This window comes from Falco naumanni, chromosome 2 (genome assembly GCF_017639655.2).
Source record: "Falco naumanni isolate bFalNau1 chromosome 2, bFalNau1.pat, whole genome shotgun sequence".
Lineage (NCBI taxonomy): Eukaryota > Metazoa > Chordata > Aves > Falconiformes > Falconidae > Falco > Falco naumanni.
This window is the reverse complement of record NC_054055.1, coordinates 123112778-123134088: the sequence shown is the minus strand read 5'-3', so window position 1 is coordinate 123134088 and position 21311 is coordinate 123112778. Positions and strand designations below refer to the sequence as shown.

The window sequence follows — 21311 nt, the reverse complement described above, 5'->3', positions numbered from 1 at the left end:
TATTTTACCTACAGCAAACCAGGCTTTGTTTAGAAATGAACAGATGAAACTGATGGAGGGTGCTGATGATACGCTGGCAGCAGAAGGTACTGTGCGAAGCCACCGTGCAGCAGGGACAGGGCTGCGTGTCTGCAGCCTGCCCCTGGCAGCAAGGCTGCCCAGCTGCTTGGTGACTCCTGGCTCTCAGCTGTGCATCGCAGCTGCTACAGGGCAACCCCAGCAGAAGGGCTGTGAGACCATGAGAAATGATGTGTGGGTGGGGTGAAATGCACCTTTGACTCCTCTCGGTTTTAGCCATGACTGTCCATTTCAAAATAAACCAAACTAATAAAACCCCCAAAACATCAGCTTTCATTTTTGGGGAAGGAAATGGTTTGTAAACGTTCAACCTTGTGTGAGGACTGAGGTCTGAAAGCTCTCAATTGAGTGTCTCTGTAGTACTGAGGAAAGCCTATAATCTCTCCCAGCATTCCCTACTGACTCACTTAGGCAGCTTTCCTCCCAGACAGATGGCAATTGAAGATTACCATCAAAGATAATTAGTTTTCATCATGTATAGGTAAGGAAGCCAAGGTGCATAATTCAGGGCTGTGAACTCTGCTACAGGATGGATACTCACTAAAAGTTAGCACTGCAATATGGGCTGTTGTAGTGTCACTTTGTATCTCTGTATACACGGAAGTATGTAAATAAACTTATGCATGCTTTTCCACAAGGAGCTGAGTTCCCTTAACAGCAACTAACAGTTGCTCTGTGACAAATTCCAGTTCTGGCTTTGGGTCTTCTAGTTTGCTGCTTTGTCCTGGGTTTTTATTGTTGTGAGTCTGATTTCAGCTTTGTCTAAGGAAACACACAGTTAATGATGCTCTGAATGCTGAAGTCAGATACACTTACATCTTTGTTCCCCTTGGAAAGCTCATTGCTTTACAAATAACTTTTTGTTTTTAAAACACAAACACATGTAGACTTACTGGCAACCTTTCCCATTCAGAAAAGATGTCAGTTAGGACTTGCTGTGTTAAATGTTCTTCAGGACTACATTTCGTAACTATGGTATGTCTCACAGCTCTCAATCCTCAGGATAAGTACTGTTTGGATATTTTATGTAGGTAGCTTTTCCTGTATTCACATTTAAGAAATGAAACACAGCACTAAAAGCCTTTAGGGGATCAGCTACAGGCTTTGCTGTAACCTGTACAACGGTTCTTTGTTAGCTCAGAAACACTTCACGTCCACAAAAAGTTATGAAGTTGCTTATTAGAGCTTTTCTTCTTATGGGTTTTTTGTTGTTGTAAATAATATTTTTTTAAGCTTTGGTGCTAAGAAAACAATGCTACATATAAAGAAGACTTTTGAAAATAGTTGTAATACTTAACAGTAGTCGGGCTTTTCAAGTTTGGCACTGGCAGTTTGGCTTTAGCTTGCTTATAGTAGTTACCAGTTAAAGTGTGTATTCTGATTAATTTTCAAGATCCAAAGGCAATGTGAATGTATTCATTGCAATGCTGATTTGAGAGTGCTGGAAACATAAAGCATTAACATTATCAGAGAAGCTGCTCACACTGCTAGTGTCCTGCAACTTTCTCCAGGGCTGGCAAGTTAGCTGCCCTGGAAAACTTCCAAGAGCAGTAGTGTGGGGTAAGTGCTACCACTTATCTCCATTTTCCTTCCTCCTTAAATTAATTTAGCTTTACACTTTTCATGGACTCATTTTGCTGCATTCCTGAGAATCCCAGAGCTCTCTGGCGCACATACATTGCAGCAAATAGAATTTACCCCAACAGCAGATTCTGCAATTCAATCTCAAACAGCTGGGTGTTTTTTTTGGGGGATGGTTTGTTTTTTTTTAAAGTAGCTAGAGTAAGATAGGGAGCAATACAGCAAAAATCAGTGAACATGATATGTTTGGGGCTCTGGCTGCAGAGGTGCTTTGCATGTTATTTAAATGAAAATTAAACTGTTCAGTTTTGTATGCTAGTAGGAGCATGTTCACAGCTATTTGCTGGGCCTCTTAATCCACATAAACCTGCGTAATGTAACTTCTTGCTTTTTAAAATATGGGGACTAAAAATTCCAGTAAAAAGAGCTGTGGCATCAGATGATGGCAGTCCATGCATATTTGGACTCCTAATCATGACTGAGGCTTGCAAATCCTGCTGTGAAAATTAGTCATGAAAAGATCCCATGTCTATTTAGGGACAGATTCTGACACCAGTACAGATCAGTATTTATGTCGCTATGACTAAGCGAGAAATTAGTCGGATTTACTTGGGGCTTACTGTTGATGTAGATGGGGAGCATTTAATTCTCCATGTGCCGGTAGTGAAACAAGTAAATTAGCCCTCAGTTATATATATATGTTTTTTTTTAAACAAGGAAACATTATTCCCGCTGCCCTTGAGAGCTCTGACTTTGCTTGTGAGTGGGGTTTTTTGGTGACTTATTTTAGCCTAGGGTTGAGATTATTTGTTTTCCCCGAGCTGACTGGTAGATTTAGTTTTTTAATTCCCAGCCATTTTTGTGAGAGTTGAGGTTTAAATTGCTAGCTCTAAATCAGCCAGAGCTGGATGTTTTAGATATCCTAGACATTATTAGAAGACAAAGTGTGCCTTGTTTTAAGGTGAGCCTTAATGCTCTAGCAAATGTGTGTATAATACAAATAAAATTCTCTGGTTGGATCTTTTATTTATTTAGGTTGATTGTGGTTTCTGGGTTGGGGGTGGGAAACTGGTGTGCTGATACGGTTTGGAGCTCAGTTGTTCTGAACCACCAGGATAATTTGGCTATTTCCAGCCTTTTCTCCCTGCCCTTTTTTTTTTTTTTTTTTTCTCTCTCTCTGGGAAACCCAAGAAGGATTGCGTGTTTGACCACAAGCCTCTCTCTCTGTAGGCACTCATGGACAAAGAACAGTGGGTGTGCATGAGTATACTGGTGTTGTAGTGGGTAGTATGTCTTCCTATTAACAATTTTCTGTTTTGCTGAGCATTGTGTAGTGTGTCATCTTTGTCTAAAAGGAGGTGAACAAGCAAAACCACTCAAAATCATGATGCTCTCTTCCTTCAGGAAGAGTAGATCAAGTTGCATAACTGAAAAGGCTTCTGTCAAATCAGGGTATGAGGAAAAAATTGCTTGAACTCTGACCCCCCAGAACACACTGCATGACTTGTTTATATTCCAGTCTTTCTGGAAGAAGAGCTGAAAGGAGAGGGAGAGCATAGGCTGAGAATGACCACCGTGTGCAGGAGGAGCTGTGTGGATTTATAGTACCTGTTCTCTGTGTATTTTGTTCTGTCATGTATTGTACTGACACCTATGATGTATAATATGCAAACAGCAGCCTAACTTAAGCTGGCTAAAGCTTTAAAGATTAATCAGGAAGAGTACAACTGGGCTGAAAGAAATGTTTCAACTAAGGCTGTGTAACTGAATTTGTGATTATTTTTTTTAGCAATTAAAAAAAAAAAAAGCATAGTTAGAGCTGAATTTATGGTGTTTGCTTTGATTAAAGCTTTGGGAGTTCAGGAAGCAGAGCTATCTATGCTTGGCTCATACCTGCTTTGGGCTTTGCATGCACAAGTTAGCTTCTGACCAAACCCAAAGTAGTTGTTCTTGTACTACACTGCATCTCTGTGGCTGTTGGGCATGGCAGTAACTGCTGATCTGTGTTCAAGTGCACAGCAGGAAGAAAGTAAAAAAACCAAACAAAGGCAACTTGTATGGGGAGGCTTGTGGAGGGACAGTGCAAGGAAAGCATATGGAAACGTCTGTTCTGAATTTCTGTGCAACTTTGCATAAATTGACCAGTTCCTTCTAGTCCTCATCTCAAGGCACAGAAGTGGGCAAGAAGATGAGACTGTGGACTTGGTCTTATTCTTGATTGTAATTTTAGACAAGGTTTCTGGAAATCTGTGATACTTAGAAAGCACTACTTAGATGTGAATCCAGTAATTATTTCTCCTCTTCCCCTCAAAACCCATGTTGGATTTGAATCTACCCAGGGCTGACTTTTAAACTCAAGTTGGTAGTGTTTAGCTGTGTATCTATTGTTGAAATGAGCCCCAAACCATTTTGGAACATTAGGGATCATTTTTTTCTATCTTGGAGGGGAAATAACTAAAACCAACATTCACCAGCTGAGAAGTATCAAACCACCTGTCTCTTATGCATGTAGTTGTGTATATATCTACACCATGCAATAGAGCATGTTGTCGCCTTGAGCTGGCTCCAGGGATCCACATTGCACTCTAGTAATCTGAGCGTATGTAAATATAATCAGTGTTAACTCTGATCTTGAGGGTGGTGTAGCAACCCTGTGATAGCCCTAAGCTGGAGGTAATGTGTTTCTGCCTCTCAGTAGGGCTAATTAACTCAGTATCAGACAGTTGCACCAAATACTGCTCCTATTTGAGGGCCATTTCAGTGATACCTAATGCCTGTGCTCCATTGTGTTTTGCTCATCAGGGTTTTCTGGCAGGATGCACTGGTGGATGCTTTGTATTCCTGTTTTTCATCTGTGGATCTAGTATTTGGTGTCAGTGTAAGTGACATTAAATTTTGTATTTGTAGGCCCAAAAGTGGTATCTCTGTGGAACAGCACAGGTCATTGATTGCAGTATGTCTGAGAACAGGATCACAGAACTTCTTTGCAGCCAAAAGGGGAGCTGTTTCAGTAAGCGTTAGTAACCTGACCTAGGCTTGTACATGTGTCGTCTTGCTATCCAAGAAACGGTCTGAGTGCATGCAACCTATCTTCCCCCCCCTCCGCCTTTTCTGTTCCTGCCCCCACAGTGGGGGACATGTAAAAGTTCCTGTGTACTCAGGCAGAGGGAAGGAAGAGCAGTGAAAAAGGAGTTACACCACTGAATAGATGATAGTGCTCTAGATAAAAAGGAGGTAAGAACAAGAGTCTGAACATGGTGATAAGACTGTAAGAGTAAGTCAGTACCTGCAGGCCTTTTGTAGCTTTTGCCAAACTCTCTATTGATGGTATGCCTTCCTGGAAGGTTACAAACCTGTGTGTTTCAGATCTTGCCTGAGATCTTGGAGGGCTTAGGTTTGGCTGGAGCAAGCTGCTGTACCCAATTTCTTGCATTTAAAGGTAGCAATGGGAATGAGGTGAGAGCATGGGACTGGAGACAAGGCTTGGAGGGGGTGTAGGTGCTACACTGCCTGTTATGCCCAAGACACAAGCATAAACCGTACTTGTTCCTGGGCCTGCCTGCAGCCTTCTGGAAGGGAGCTAACCTTCCTCTTCCACCAGCTGTCCTCTCTAGGTAAATTGAGATTGCAGGGGGTGAGAATTACTACAATAGATCTCACTGGGCTCTGATATTATTATTATTATTATTATTTTTGAATCGATACCTTTTAGCTGAAGGATATGCCTGTCTGAGAAGAGTTTCTGAGCTTGGAGAGTCACACAAGAGGGAAAGTGATGCGGAGATCTCCTTGAAGATTTTTTGGACTGAAATTGTGATTGCAATGAAAAATACTGATTAAGTTGTTCTTCGTCCTTGCTTGACCCAGCTGGTGGGCATGTTCTGGTGAAGAGCAAAATACTGGTGTCTATACTTGAAAGACAAAAATGGAGTAAAATAAACATGAATTGTCCACAGAACAAATGTGTTGCTATCTCTTGTGGTACAGAATACGTTTCACCATTAGCAGGATGATGAAAGGGAGGGAGCACTTGAGGCCCTAAACCCAGTCTCTTAACTCTTTCAGCCTGTCCTGAATTGGTATGCAGCCACACAACAGGTCAAGTTGGACATAGCTCTAGACAGCATCTCTCCCCAGTAGATTAATGTCTGCAGAGGCTGTGTTTCTGGCTGTAGTAGCTACTAAAGAACAAGGGCTGACTAAATCTACTAAACACTATCACAGCTACTGCTGTGATACTAAATCTTCTGGACCTCATTGCTTGCTGTTGAGTACTTGAATAAAAGATTATCTTGGTATTGCTTTTCAGGTCTTCTGTAGTAGTTGGAGAAGGGGGAGGTGTTAGGGGAAACACTGGAAACCTTCCTTAACAAAGAGAAGCTATCTCTGGAAGAACATAGTCTTTTGTCAGTTATCAGGATGCTGTGGAAGCAAATAGCTAGTCTGGTGTGCTCTTGGAGGGAGGAAGGCTCCAGCTGTCAGTCAGCAAACTCTTTCTGTACTGCTTATCCCCTTGTTGTTGAAAGAGATTAGGGCAGAAAGCCTGAAAGAATCTGATCTTCCAGAGCAGAAAAATCTTTTAACTGCTGGTAAAGATCATACACGTGGTGGGATGGTGGAAGTCCCCAATCATGTTTTGACACAGTAATACTGTGGTTTTTTGGTGTCATGGTTTGTGCCGGCCTTGGGGAACAGCAATAACTGCTTTGGTTTGGTGGGGGATAGGGCATGTTAGCGATTCCAGTTAAGATGTTGTTAAACTTACCACTTCAAAAACAAGTCAGTGTTGTCGGAGAGTTAGAAATGTAGTTTTGATTCAGGGCTACCTTGTTAGGATGATCCAATATATCTACTGTCCTCATTTAAAGTTAGTATTTCTGAGGACTTCTGTTTCCTGATTAAAATCAAAAGGAGTGTTGGAAATTATGAAAAAAACCTTGAATGTATGAGGAAAGGCACTGAAGTGGCTGAGTCAGACTGCTGTGGTGCTATTGTATTGTCCGCAGTGTTTCCTTCCTGAAGAGGGGGAGAATAAATGAACTATTGCACGTACTTAAGAGTAAGAACTAGAAGAGTTAATGATGAATAGTGCCCAAATAGATTTGGCAGAAGAAATATCTGTGCATGTGCTATAATGTGCTCATGTTCTGGCAGCTTGAGACAAATAATGGCATGAGGGAGCTTCCTCTTTCGTTGTCCCTTTTCTTGCATAGTTTATCCACCAGGCACGCACTACATCCTGACCAAAGGACACAGTGCAGCAGGACTGGTGATCACACCCAAAACCCACAAAATACTGACTACATCTTAAGCCTGATATTTCTTTTTAAACTTCTTAGTAAGTTTTTATTTGCTTTTTCTATTGTCCCTTTAATTTTCAAGGTCCACTCAAAGCTTTCAAGCTCACTTTCCTTCCTCCTCCACAACTATAAGAGCTAGGAACTGAAGGTCTGAGTGAGCTGAAATTTTCATGCTGTCAGCTAACTGCAGCAGCAAGAAGTCAAACTGTCCCAAGACTAGGTATGTAGCTAAGATTGGTTTATGATGAGTAGTATTTCATTTAGTAGTAGCCACTTTTTACTTAAATATTTATTGTTTAATAGTAAAAGGTGCTTTACAAAATAAGCAGGACAGATGGAAAAGCCTCTTGCATTGTATTATTAACAACCTAATTTTAAGCAAGAAAGCAAAAGGAAGGCTTATAAGCAATATGAAAAAGTTGCTCGTAGTGTGGTGGTGTGATCACCCATCCCAACAGCTGTATTTTCCTGTGTGATTATTTTATTCTGTGGCATGGCTGCATCAACTGTATATTTAAACTGAAAGATAAACAGAGACTCTGAGATAGTGGCTCATATTGAATACCACACTTACTGAAGTAGCAGAATAAAGGCTAATGGTAAGTGAAGATGCAGCTCAGCCTGACAAGGGTCTGGGTTCCCCACTTCCACCAAGGGAACAAAAATTAGCCTCTGGGCTCATATAGCTAATTTTTCATATACCCAAATGTGTCTCTGTGGTGGGTTGGTGGGAGCTGAGGTGGATCTATCTGTCCATAGGAGATGCAGGCTGATCTCTGAGATCTCTTAATACCATAACAGAGTCACTCTGGTCTAATTCTGTAATTGTAGCTCAGCTTTGGTAGGGCTGTGAAGTTGGACAGAAGAATTTAGCTTAGATTGCTATTAAAAACAGCACGCCAATCTTTTTACAACACTTAAGCATCCCATTGCTTGCTTGCTTTCAGAAAACTGACCAGCCAACAGCTTGAACGCTGGGCACTGGCATGTTGGGTTCCTAGCCCCTTTCATTGTGTGGATCACTGTAGGCTTTTTGGAAAGAGGAGGGAATTGAATAGTTAAGTTCCAGCTTTGTCCTTCTTGTTTTGCTTATCACTGACTGACCTAAGGGCACCATGATCTCTGTCAGTCAGGTGGTTGTGTTTAAGTCATGATGCTGGGTCTTGTGTTGTGATAAATAAGATGGAATGGGACTGTCATTTTACATCTGAACTGTGTCTCCTCAATTACCTATTTTCTTGCATCTCTGACAATGGGAATTTTCTAGTGCAGTATGTGTGTTGTGTAAGTTTGTTTTCCTTTGATTAACTTTCTATAACACTCAGCTATTTTAAAATAGGAAGGGAGAGCTGGAAAATGCTGTCATCTTTAAATATACACCCAGAATAATTTGTTCCTTAAGGCAATGGTTTAGTTTACTAAACCAGGTTAAGATATTTGCTAAAACGACAGTCTTTCTTGACTGCAGAACATCAAAGCACTGAATGGAGCCAGGCACTGGGGGATGGGATGGTGAGAAGATTCTTAGATAATTAAAGATCACTTTATGTTCCTGAGAGCTGAGTTAAGTAGACCCTTAATGATGGGTTTGGGTCCACCCCAGCTCCTACCTTCTGATGTGTGTGCCAGGTTGAATGTCCTATGTAAGATACTGAAAGTTGTTACAGGTTTCTTGTGATCCTGTTTGAAGAATGATGTAGACTTATATTCTCTTGTTCTAATGAATGTTTTGCAGGGGTATGAATATATTTGTAAATACTATACAAACAGAACTTTTTTACTCTGTGACTAATACTGCTATGAATAATATTTTTGTTTTTAAAAGACTGTTTATAGGACTTTTGCCCAAAGACCTTTTGCCTTGTCTTTTCTCTGTTTTGTAGCTTGGCCTGACTTCAGCAAGGTTCTCTTTTACACTGAAGTCATCAAATCGGCAATTTAATCAGTTGTTAATTTAGCAACCTTATCTGAAGAGCTGGTTCATTATGTTTGGTTGTTTAACTGAAGTTTGCATTGATTTAATTAGGGAGTAAAAAGTAAACAGCTGATTTCCACTTTAGTGGGATATTTTAGCAAACCTTTGCACAGCAGCAGAGGGATAAAAATACTGATAATGAAGGGAAAAAAAAACCACCCCAAAGAGTGCAGCATCTTTTTCAAGTAAATGCTAGAATTGTTTAGGCTTTGATCATTAAGATCATAAAGTCCAACTATTAATGTAGCACTACCAAGTCCACCACTAAAACATGTCCCTAAACACAACACTCGTTCAAGCAGGATTTACTCAAATCCCTACATTTACACGTTTTTTTTAAACACTTCCAGGGATGATGATTCAACCACCTCCCTGGACAGCCTGTTCCAATGCTTGACCACCCTTTCAGTGAAGACATTCTTCCTAATATCCAAACTAAACCTCCCCTAGCACGACGTGAGGCCATTTCCTCTTGTTCTATTGCTTCTTATCTGGGAGAAGAGACCGACCCCCACCTGTCCACAACCTCCTTTCAAGGTAATTGTAAAGAGCAGTGAGGTCCCCCCTCAGCCTCCTTTTCTCCAGGCTAAACAACCCCAGTTTCCTCAACCACACCTCACAAGACTTGTGCCCCAGCCCCTTCCCCAGCTCCGTTGCCCTTCTCTGGACACGCTCCAGCACCTTGATGTCTTTCTTGTGGTGAGAGGCTCAAAACTGAACAGTCTCAGAGGTGCAGCCTCACCAGGGCAGAGTACAGGGGGACAATCCCTTTGCTACTCCTGCTGGCCACATGATTTTGGATACAAGCCAGGATGCCGTAGGCCTTCTTGGCCACACGGCCAGCTCATGTTCAGCCAGCTGTTGACCAACACCCCCAGGTCCTCTTCCACCAGGCAGCTTTCCAGCCGCTCTTCCCCCAGCCTGTAGTGCTGTGTGGGGTTGTTTGTTGTGACCCAGCTGCAGGACCGGCACTGAGCCCTGTTGAACCTCATACAGTTGGCCTCAGCCCATCAGTCCAGCTTGCCCAGCTCCCTCTGCAGAGCCTTTCTGCCCTCCAGTAGGTCAGAACTCCCCCCCCCCCCCCAGCCTGGTGGTGTCTGCGGACTCACTGAGCGTACACTCAGTCTCCTTGTTGCAATCATTGATAAAGATGTTAACCAGAACTGGCCCCAGCACCGTGCCCTGGGGAACACCTCGTGTGCCTGGCACCAACAGGATGTGACACCATTCAGCACCCCTCTTTCGGTGCAGCCATCCATCCAGGTCTTTACCCAGCGAAGGGTACAACCGTCCCAGCCATGAGCAACCAGGTTCTCCAGGAGAATGCTGTGGGAGATGGTGTCAAAGGTTTTACTGAGGTCTAGGTATATGACATCCACAGCCTTTCCCTTGCCCACTGAGTGGGCCCCCTTGTTGCAGAAGGAGATCAGGTTAGTCAAGCAGGACCTGCCTTTCATAAACCTGTGCTGGCTGGGCCGGATCCCCTGGCTGTCCTGTGTGTGCTGTGTGATGGCACACAAGGTGATGAGCCAATTTCTGTTAATGACACTTGGCTAAACCCGGTAGGTAGGTTTTGTTGTAATGTTCTTGTAATTGTAGGGAAAGACTGTCGCAAAATTATTGTAAAAAAGTTGGGGTTTGCTCTAGAAGTTGAGGGTAACTGTTGGCAAAAATTTGCATTGACTGTTGAAGGAAGAGACAAGGGAGCTGGAGCTGTAAAGGGAGCAGTGTTACTTCCTGACCAGGGATGAAAGGTTGGAATTGGAACAGGGGCAGCCTATGAGTATTTCATCCAGCACAGAGCAGGACAGCCTGGAGGATACACTGAAGGTTGATAGGTTGTAGCTTGTTTGTTAGGTGGCTTTGTGGTAGATGCTGTTATAAGACCCCATCTGTGACCTGACAAACTCCTGTGAAGGATACGGAGGGTTGGGAAATAAATAGGTCATGGCTTGTTGCATTCAAGTCATTGTAACAAATAGTTCACTGTTAGGTATGTCTTGAGGGGTGAAGCTATGTGAGTGGCAGTAGTTTGCTTCTCAGTTTCTGCTGACAAAATGCAGTGTGCTCTAGTAGTTTCTTGGCCTTAAATAAGGTATGATATTGGGACGTTACTAACATAAAGCATAAATCACTTGGACAACATCTACCTTCAGTTTTATTGCGACCTTGAGTTTTATTGCTTTAAGGCAGTTTAACACAAGTTTGAAATAACAGCAACTCTAAATATTCTGAAAAGCTACATGGAGTTTAAAAAAAGAAAATTAAAAAGAAAAAATCCAAACCTAAAGCCGAAGGCTCTGCTTTTGGAAAAAGCAGCAGTATGTTTGGATGTGGCTTGGTTTTGATGGACAGTTCTTTGTTACCTTCACTTTAAAATATAGATGTGCAAGTAGGTGTTTGTGCATTGTGTGTACTGAACTCCTTACCATGGGAGTAGAAGTGGAACTAATAGAAGGATTATAGCTCGTGAGTAAATTTCCACAGTAACTTGTGGCCAGAATGGCTATTTTGGACTTTCACAAGATTTAAGCAACAACAGTTCATTCATAGCTGCTGAAAGGACAGCTCAGTGTGTTAGATGTGAGCAATGCAGGACTTGCTTTTTCCCCAGTGTGTCTTGCTGGATACATGAGCTTCTGATATTTCTCTGGTTTTCTTTTACTAGACTGTGCAATGAAGTGAAAACTCTATTTGAAAAATGAACGCTTTTCCTGCTATTTCTCCATAATTAACAAATTCCACAGTTTGGGTCCTAACTTGTTTTCCTGATTTAGTGATGTTTGAAAATAGCGTTTTTCTGTCACTGTAGCAATGAAGCCTAGCTTGTGTCAGGAGCTGGAGACTGCGCAGGAGATGAGGGTGTAAGCAGACAGCTTCAGTGATGCTTTAAATGTCCGATACCAGACTTCAAGAATATTTGTGATCCTAAAAAAGCTAGTAGCAATTTGTGGCAGCTCATACCCCATTCTCCTTCATTGGCATCAGCCTGTCTGCCTCCTGCAAAGTGCCAATGCTTGTTTAACTGTGTAATTATGGAAACTGATAGTGGGTGGTACAAGAAAGAGGAGAAGCACAGGTACCTGTAAAGGCCATTTTCTGACCAAAGAGGCTGGTTTCCTTGGGCTGCCAGTGGACAGAAAGGAGCTCCTACTCCGACATGCTTCTGGAAGAGCCCATCTTCCTCCTGTGTCTGTAACAGAGAACCTAGACTGAGCCCCTGTCAGTGTTTCTGCGCAGAGTATACACATGTGGTAGATGCAAAGCAGTGTTCAGCTCCTGGCACTGTGGCTTTGTGTGAGAAATCAGACTGGAGTGATCCCCTATCAAATTTGTGGTAGTGGAGAATGATTGTAATAATGATGACTTCCTTTCTTAGGTTTCAGGATGCTTTATAGGAGTTAATGTTTAATAGCATAACTGGGATTTAAATTTCTTGTTTTGTTTTTCTTACGTTTCAGGTCTACCAGTCATGAAACGAATTCTTCTGTTTTTTATCTTGGCTGCTGCTGTTATGTATGGTATACTGCACGGAAATTTGTGGAGAAATAACCTCTATTGGTATGGCGATGCTTTGTGCATTTATAGTGCAAACATCCTCCTGGCTGCATGAAAAATGTGGTTGTGAGTTGCTGAAGAGCTGTTTACTAGTAATCAACTACTCTGTGTGTTTGGGGTTATATTTTTGTACTGTGAGGGAATGAATGTGATTGTTCTGTCCTGTCACCCCTTCTCTCGTTTCACTTTTAAACCTAGTAGTCTGTTTGAGCCTGGTTGCATAGAGAGGTCAGGACCTCAGAGAAAGGAAGCCCCTCTGAGTTTCGTGAAAACAGGTGTTCAGGTGAGGAGAGGTATCTTACTTGTGTGTGTCATGTGTCCATATCTCCTCCCACCCCACATCTGTTTAGCGTTAGCATGTTCCTTTAGATGCCTGATAAATGATACGGGAGAGACCTGCTCCACATGTGGGAATACTGCAGGTGTAGTGGACACCTTTTCAAAAACTGAAATTTGTTGAGTCCCAGTGGCAACCTTGTGCGAAGTGTCTCCAGGCTGCACGGGACAGGTGGCTTGGGACCTAAGATTCAGGGTGCTTATCAGAGAAGTAGAGTTTCCATTGGCCTTTGCACAGCTGTGACCAGGATGGACCAGTGTGTTTATGTTATTATGATAATAGCAATAGCTTTTAAAAGTAGTCACTGATGTGCCTCTACTTGTCTTATAATGTACAATTGATACGAATGGCTTTCTGTTGTGGTTTCTGTTTATAGGAAACCACAGTGTTGTGACATTTCCCTTTTTGCAGGATTAGCTTTTATGGACAGACTTCCTCTGTGAGGGCTCCTCCTTCCTATGAGACTAGTGGAGTTACCCAGTAAGTTCAGGAGTTGAGTGGTTTTTGGTGGGGCTTTTGTTTGGTTGGCTGTTTTGGGGCATGTGGGAGGGATTGGGACTAAAATCCATAGCCTTTGTCCATAGGCTCCCTGTGCAATTGATTATTGTTCAGCTGTGTCCATTGGCTGTTTCTGTTCAGAACACAATTGTAACATCTCTGGCAGAAAGGAATTTGTCCACGTCATGTTTCCAGTGTTTGGTTAATATTTATAGCTACTTACAGTGACTGTAACAAGCAATGAATTGTTGGATGGACATTTATTTACAGCTTCCAAATTTTTGCAATTCTGACTTATACTTGAATAAAATTAGCAGAGGTGTGGTTCACTTGCAATGTGCAAGTGTACGTGTAAGCAGATGTTGTACTGGTAAGTTTCTGCAATTAGGTTTGTGGGACCTGATGAGTGCCTATGCTAAAACTTAAAAGCAGGCCTCTGTTCTCTGAAGCCATCCTGGGAAATGCCTTCTGTGAGGCTGATGCTGGAAAGCAATGAGCTGGCTAGCTGATACATCTCACGAGATGCTTTCTCAGTGTCAGTATCCATGTGGCGACTTGAGGTTACCAAAAGCAGTTAACCTTGATGGTCTGTTTGACTTGTGGTTCTAATGTGGCAGTTTCGTTCTCCTGTTCTTAATGCAGCCCAGGTGCACGCATTGCTCACACTGAACTTTACCTTCCCTTCTGGGCTTCATATTATGTTATTAATGGGGCTCTATTGCCAAGGCAGGTATGTGCTTAGAAGTGTACGCCTTATGATGAGAGTAAGAGTTTATCCCCAAGCAGTCTTATTTTCCTTGAAGTGCCCTATGTGGTGCTGTCTGTTCCCCTCTCCAAACAAGACTCCCACCTGAGGAGCGCTGGTGATGCTATCTGGTACGGCTGCAGGGGTGACTGAGCCCAGGTGTCCTGCTTCTCTGCAGGTGGGCCTGAGATCTCACCTCTGGTTATGGCTGCATTGACAATTGCTGTGCAAGGAAGGCTGTAGACCCCTTGAAGCAGCACTGTGAGATGGAAGCTTTTACTAATAAAAGTAACTGTACCACAATGAGAAAGATCCATATTTATAATACAGAGGCTATTACGAAAATTTTGTGTGGTGTTAACTCAGTAGTCAGCTTTGACTAATTTGGCTTGTCCAGGTTTCCCTGCCTTGTTTCTGCTACTCCTCCGTTCCTGTTCTTGCTATTTCTTTGAAATTCTCCTTTTGCAGGCTGCCACCTACAGCTGTGGACAGAAGGAATGCACTGGGTACTTGTGTCCTGAAACCAGCATTTGAATCTTTAGTGGGGTGAGTCTTTGCTGGGGAAGGAGGTGGAGGAGGAAAGGCTGTACAAATTGAGGTAGAAATGGGCTATTTATATTCTTGGACTATTTCACATTTTGATTTGCCTCTGGCAGTACAGCTTTTGGGCTTGGGTTCGTTGCTGCCTTCCTGGTTATAGCAAAACCAAATATTTAGCTTGCCACTGACCAGCAGCTGAGCAGTACCACACAATTAGCTCAACACGCTGGTGTATGTACTGAATAAATGAATGCTTCCTGTTCAGATACTATAGCTAGTAACAGTAAAACTATTCTAATTATTGAAATAAAAGCCTTAATTCCTTCTGCAATTCCTATTTCCCCCTGCTTTTCCTGTAAAAGAAACCTGCATTTCCAAGACTGAAACTTGGTCATTCTGCTGTTAAGAACCTGGACTTAAAAAGATTAAGATTTTTGGTAGCCAAGTGTTTCTGTAGCAGCTAGGGACCAGAGACGTTTTGAAAATATCTTCATTTTATTTGGAAAGCAGAGTATTGGATGAATTTTCGCACATTTCAGTCTTTAATGACCTGAGATTCTCTCCCTTCAATGGAATTTTAATTTTAAGGAAATGTAATTCTGATGAAATTTGCAGTTATTCATGCTTTGGTTCCTCTGATAGTGTTGTTGAATTGTGTGTAGGTGTCCTCTGCTTTAAGGTTCTCATAGGAAGCTTCCTTTGTAAAGAAGCAATCAGGTGAAAAAAGGAAGAGCTTCAACACAAAACAAAGGAGGTGTCTGGTCACAAAAGTGCATCCAAGGGGTTTGTGAGGAAATACTGAAAGTTTTTGTTATTAGAAGCACAAGTTTTAAATGAGAGATGTAGGAAATGCTACAGGACCAGGAGCAGACAGGCTGTGTTGTTGGCTTTGTATTTACCTGAGTGAACATTGAGTGTGGCCCTGAGAAAGCTTGGGAAGATGTTTAGACAGAGTCCTGGCTTAAAGCTCTGAGCAAAGACACCATTGTTTCTTTCTTTCTTTTTTTTTCTTTCTGTTGTCCTTCTTGCATACAAGAAAACATGGCTTTGATTCAGTGCTGTTATTGTTTTAAAGAACATGGAAGGGTGTCCAGTTAGTCCTCCCCAAAGCAGTCCTGTAGTCTGAGCTTTGGTTAGCTGCCTGGCCCAGCGTGGTCCAGGTTAGTCTGGTTAGTTAGAACTGGTTAGTTCCCTTGCCTGCGGAGCATGCCCAGGCTGTCAGGCACTGCAGGATGGCTCTTGGGCAGAGCAAGGAAGGGGGTGGGAAGGGACTTGGCTGCACTGTGAGAAGAAGGTAGGTGCAGAGCTAGAGCAGTCTCTTATTTTTCCATAGCTCCTTTATAGGGATAATTTGTGTGAGCTGAAGATCTGGTCTGTGCACTTCAATAAGAGCCTGGGGAGGCTGAAAGGATTTCTAACCTGCAGAATTATTTATTGGAAAGGAGCCAGAGCTATAAGAGCTAGAATTAAAAATGTCTTTACAGTAGGTAAATTATTTATTATGTCTAAACTTACCAGCTGCTTCTGAACAGCAAGGCAAGTTATTAAACTTAATATGGGAGTTCAGTCTCTCAAAGTTAGCTGGTCTTGCTTAGTTAATCTATGGCCCAGTTCTTGGTGTGTGGGCTGTGGTGTTTTGATTTTTTAACAGCTGTTAATATTCTTAGTGGAAAAACAAGTCAGGTGCTAGCTGTGGGTATTTGTGATCAATACTAGGTTTTCTCACTCTGACTGTATACTTCCGTGTTAACATTTTAATATAGAAGCTAGTATGCAGAATTGCTACAAAGTTAACCAGTTCAGTGAGTGTGTGTCCTCGTAACTCCAAGGTGAAGCTGAGGGCATGGTAGCATGTGAGGGGACTGCGTCTACGGGTCATTCATTTGTAGTAACAGTCCCTTCCCTGCTGTGAGGTAGCCCTTGTCTGCAGTTACTTTTGAAAAGTGACCCATTCTTTCTATCTTGATGCTTATAAGGTGTAATGCTGTCGTGTCCTAGACTGCAGGAGGGATGTGCTGTTGGGGCACACCTGCTTGTGATCCCCGTGTGCCATGCTTCTCATCACAGGGTAGCCTGTGCACTGGGCTCCTTTCAGACACCCGACTTCTAGCTAAGCCAGAAGATGCACTGCAGGAGCACACCTGATGTGCTACAGCTGCTGAGGGGTGCTCAATCTTTGGGACCCTACTAGAGTTAGTCTAGGGTTAAAACAAACAAACAAACAAACACAAAAAAACCCAACACATCCCCCCCACCCTACCAAAACCAAACCAAACTGTCTGAGATGTGTGTAATGTGTGCATGAGAACTCCATACCATTTTGCTGTATGTTGCCCCAGACTACTTACTAATGTCAGCACAGCCATAGAACACCTTGTTTGAATGGGAGCGCATATCAATAAGCTGATGTCCTCAAGAGGTGGTGTTTTCAGGTTAAAACATCTTGTTTCATATCCCATTCTTATTTATTAAATTGCCTTATATAATAACTCTTAATTTTCCTTGCCTCTGTTATGTTATCTTCCTGGGTTATATATTCTCTTAAATATGCTGTCTCATGGTGTGAGCTTTCAGTCATGTGATTTTGGTGACTCAAACTTATACTAGCAGATAAATTCTTCTATCTCACTCTCTACCTATATTTTCCATAATAAAATCTTCCCCTTTTCTGTCAACTGCTTTCTTTTCTTGTGTTCATGAATTTTCTTCTTTTAAAAATTGATAATACTTCAAGTAGGCTAAATAAAGCTTTTTTATTTAAAATGCAATTGCATGAATTATTGGCTTATTTGAATAAGTCATGTGGATTTTTAAAACATCTTACTTTTTCCTTTCATTTAGTGTTGACAAAATATACCCATTCCTGTGTGCTAACGATTTTATCAGAGTGGCTGAGTTCCACGGGAGCGATAAGTTTGAACTGCCTTATGGAATAAAGCGAGCAGGTTTGTCTTCTCTGTGTGCCTTGGTTTTAAACAAATACCTAAACAGTTTGTAAAGCCACCTGAATCTCAGGCCCTGGTCTTTCATGTTTACCAATGCAAATCCTTTTGGGGGTATCTGGTGGTGATGTGGTGGTTTCGTTTAGTCCCTCTGACCTGGCACCTTTCTGGTTTTAACAAATAAAACACTGTGTTGGGTTTGCCCCTCTTAGCAGAGAAGCTCCAAAAAGGTGGGAGTGAGGAAGAGTGGACCTTATTCAGCTTCCTTCTGTTTGTATGTGGGCTGGAGCACTAAAGGTACCTAGCTAGGTGGAATATTAGCTGGGTCAGTGTGATGGGGTTCGTTCAACACACGTAAAGCCAGTTGGGATCTAGTCCTGTTGAGGCAGAAGTCCCTGGGTTGGGGCAGTTACATCAGCAAAATTTTCTTTTTGCTGGGCTAGCTTCTCCCACCAGGAAGGGGTCACTGGGGCTGCAGGGGGTATTCCTGCTGTTGCACGGCTGCTGTACCTATACAGTGTGTTGGCTTGCTTATGCCTGCTGCCTGTGTTGGTCAGGGCAGAGTAGATGGGGCTGGAGACCCTAAGGGTCTTAGTTGCACTTTTGGAAAGGTTTGTAAAGTCTCAGGTCTTAAGAGTTTCTAATGCTGAACAGTGCACCTTCCTAGTACCCTGCAGATCTGGGCTTTAGACTCTCCACTTGTCCTCCATCAGTATAACAAGGATGGTGTATTTTCCTGCACCTCTGGAGCTGAGGTGGGGAAAAATACATTTGGGAATGAACTGAGTCCCTTTCTCAGTTAGAGGCGCATCAAGTGTCCAGCAGGCACCTGCCAACCAAGGGAGGGCTGGGAAGGTGCCTCTGCCCAGCTTTGCCAGTGAGCACAGGCTGGTTTGGTGTCTTTGCCCAAGATACGTGATGCTCTTACTGTCTCTGGCTGTGCAGCCTCTCCTCTTGGGTCAAGGCTGCTTCTGTTTGAGCTGAAGGTGGGTAGAAGAAAAAACAGTCAATTAGGATGCAGGTCTTAAACTCTTCCAATGCTTATTTACTATAACTAAAACTTACTATTTTTTTAATACAAATTCCACGCTGTTTTCCAGCAATGGAGTGTTGGTGCAGGAAAAGCTTCCCAGAGTGGAGCTCTGATAAACCTGAATTTCTTTGGCGTCAGTGATTAACCTGGGGCCCTAAATTGATGTCCTTACTTGGATGTTTTTTATGCACAGTGCATAAAACCAACTGTGTCTGAAAATGCTGTAGTCAGGGCGGCAGGTGTATTTTTATATTGGAAAGCACTGAACGTTTTCATTAATCTTTCTTCACTTTTTCTTTCTAGAGCAATTTTTTCGTTTAGCCCTTTCAAGACTACAGAACTGTGGACTTTCCAATGAAGATGACAGGTGAGATGGTTTGTTTGCTAATGTTTCTGTTCATTGCATTTTTGATACCTATCTGAAAAGGAATTTCAGTGGCATTATCCTGAAATTGGTCAAGTTAGCCAAGATGCAGATCTGTCAGTGTCCAAGCAATATGTAGCTGATTCCGAGATTTAAGTAAGTTTGGTTTTAAATGTATGTAGCACCAGCGTTCAAGAATAATTTCTCTGTGAGGGAGCTTAAACCTACAGATTTCTTTTTGCAAGTGCATTAGGAGTTCACTAGCTGAATACAGGGAGATGGGACTGCAGTATCTTTCTATACTTGAGGAAAGTTAAGCCACCCCTTAAAAACTGAATATGATGTAAATGTAAAAATGACTCTTTCGAAGTCATTAGTGTAAGCTAGAAAATGTATGCAGTAAGCAGATGCAAACCAATGACTGTTTCTACACAGAAGAAATCTTAGGTATATCCGTGTGCCACCGCATCCATGGGCCTGCTGCACACCCTGGTTTGTGTGTATGCTCAGCTTCCTTTTCCTGGGAATGGGGGAGACGCAGGCAGCCAGGAAAGGCTGTTCCTGGCATTGTGTGAGTAACTAGGGTGCGGCACATGCATTAGACAACTCTTCCCATGCATTAGGTTCCCCTGCTTAATCCAGTGGTTAAAGCCACTTCTGAGATTTTTTTTGGTTTGGTTTTGGAGGGTCTTTCTGTGCGCATGTGCGTGTGGTTGTTGTTGGGTTTGTTTTGGTTTGGTTCTTTTCTTTGGTTTTGGGAGGGTTTTTTTGGAGGTAGCATACCTGGGTTGGCAAGTATACTGAAATCCTGTGTTTACTAAACAATGCAAGTGACTTCTTAGACTTGCAGTCCAGAAAACGGGCTGACAACCTGCTATATCATGTTTAGTATGTGGACTTCTTAATAAGTTTAAAGCCAACCTCAGCATTACTTCCATTCCTTGGTTTCACTTTTTAATCAAACAGAAGACTGGCTTCAAGCCAAATGCCAGGATCATGTTTTATCCTTGGGTGGAATATGAACAAAATAATTTGTGTTCAAGCTGAAGGATTATCTCTCAGTACCCAGTTTTCTTTTCCCTACTGTACTTCCTTTCCCAGTGTTTAGTATCTATTTCTAGGATGTTCGGGTTTTCTCTTAAGAAGAGAGAGGGGAAAAAAAAGCAAAACCACTCTTTGCTATCAGGAGTGTGATAATTGGGGAAATTTATGCAGAATTGGCTGACAAAGGCTAGTCTTTTGTCTGGAGTTTGAAGGAGAATGTCAAACACGAAAGTCACAAGTTCAGCACTACAATAATTTTGGCTATAAAGTAGAGATGCTTGCAGTACAGCGTAGTAGCTTTTAAATGGCAATGTCAGTCGTTCTAGATCAAAGGTAAGATAATTGGTATATTTATACTTTGAATGTAGTCTCTCTGAGATACAGATATGTGCAGTGGTTCTGGGAAGTACGTCTCATTTTCAAAAATAATATACTTCAGTAGTACTGAAGCAAAATGAGAACCATTACTGTTTAATAGGCAGTAGTATAAACAAATCAAATGTACAATGACTTCATACAGTATTCTTTCTGGATCCATCAGATTTTGTGTATAGCACTGTTAGGGTGTCAATCACTGTAGGAAGGAAGAGAGCTTTTAGATATGCATTTAACTGAGAGACAGTGGGTTTTACATGTGAAACACTTTGGGAAACAATCCTAACAACATTCTCCAGTAATACAGAATTATTAGGCAGCTCTGTAATGCTGCTGCCTAATTTGGCCTTCTTGGCAGAAGGCAAACTGAATTTCCCTATAAACTTTTCCTGGGGCAGAGTGGGGGAACCTGCTCTATCAAATATCCTAACAAATATGCTCATATAAGCTGTATTTGTGTACAGCTTAGGTAAAAGTGTACATAGTGAGCCACAAAGGATTTTTTTCTGAACAGAGCCATTTCCCACAATTAGATGGGGTTCTCACTGTCTAAAGGTCTACATTCTCCAAAACTGGAAGTGAACAGTGTCACTAACTTCAGTGAAACAGCCCAAAGGAGAAGGTTTTTCCATGCTGAGGCTATCCAGAGTAACCTCTGAACACCTGCTCTATTGGTATCCTCATGGTTACTTGTTGGGCACTCTCAGGACTCTTAAGCTCAACAGCAGTAGATTCTCATCAATGAATTTACACAATCCTGAGTCAACAAAATGTGACCTCTGCATCTTCCTTTTACCAAATAACCTCAAAGGAAATAATTTGCATTCCTCAACGGACTATGCGGGGGTGTGTTAAAGGAGTTGAGGTTGAGATCTTCTTTCAACACTTCCAGAGAAACAGTATTTCAGTGGAATGTGGAGGATGCAAGCCTTTTGACCTTT

General features: G+C 42.2%; 1 protein-coding gene across 8 annotated transcripts in view; it reads left to right on the top strand.

Moving 5' to 3' along the window:
* ST3GAL6 (ST3 beta-galactoside alpha-2,3-sialyltransferase 6) overlaps positions 1–21311 on the top strand; it is a 48483-nt gene that overhangs the window by 10112 nt on the left and 17060 nt on the right. For 6 of the 8 annotated variants that reach the window (XM_040583215.1, XM_040583214.1, XM_040583212.1 and 3 more), the window contains 5 exons: positions 12396–12495; positions 13241–13309; positions 14541–14618; positions 17454–17557; positions 18891–18954. In XM_040583215.1, the coding sequence (XP_040439149.1) occupies positions 12407–12495; positions 13241–13309; positions 14541–14618; positions 17454–17557; positions 18891–18954 (404 nt within the window). In that variant the 5' untranslated portion in view covers positions 12396–12406. The remainder of the gene's footprint in view (positions 1–12395; positions 12496–13240; positions 13310–14540; positions 14619–17453; positions 17558–18890; positions 18955–21311) is intronic. The other 2 variants (XM_040583217.1, XM_040583218.1) reach the window with 2 other exon arrangements.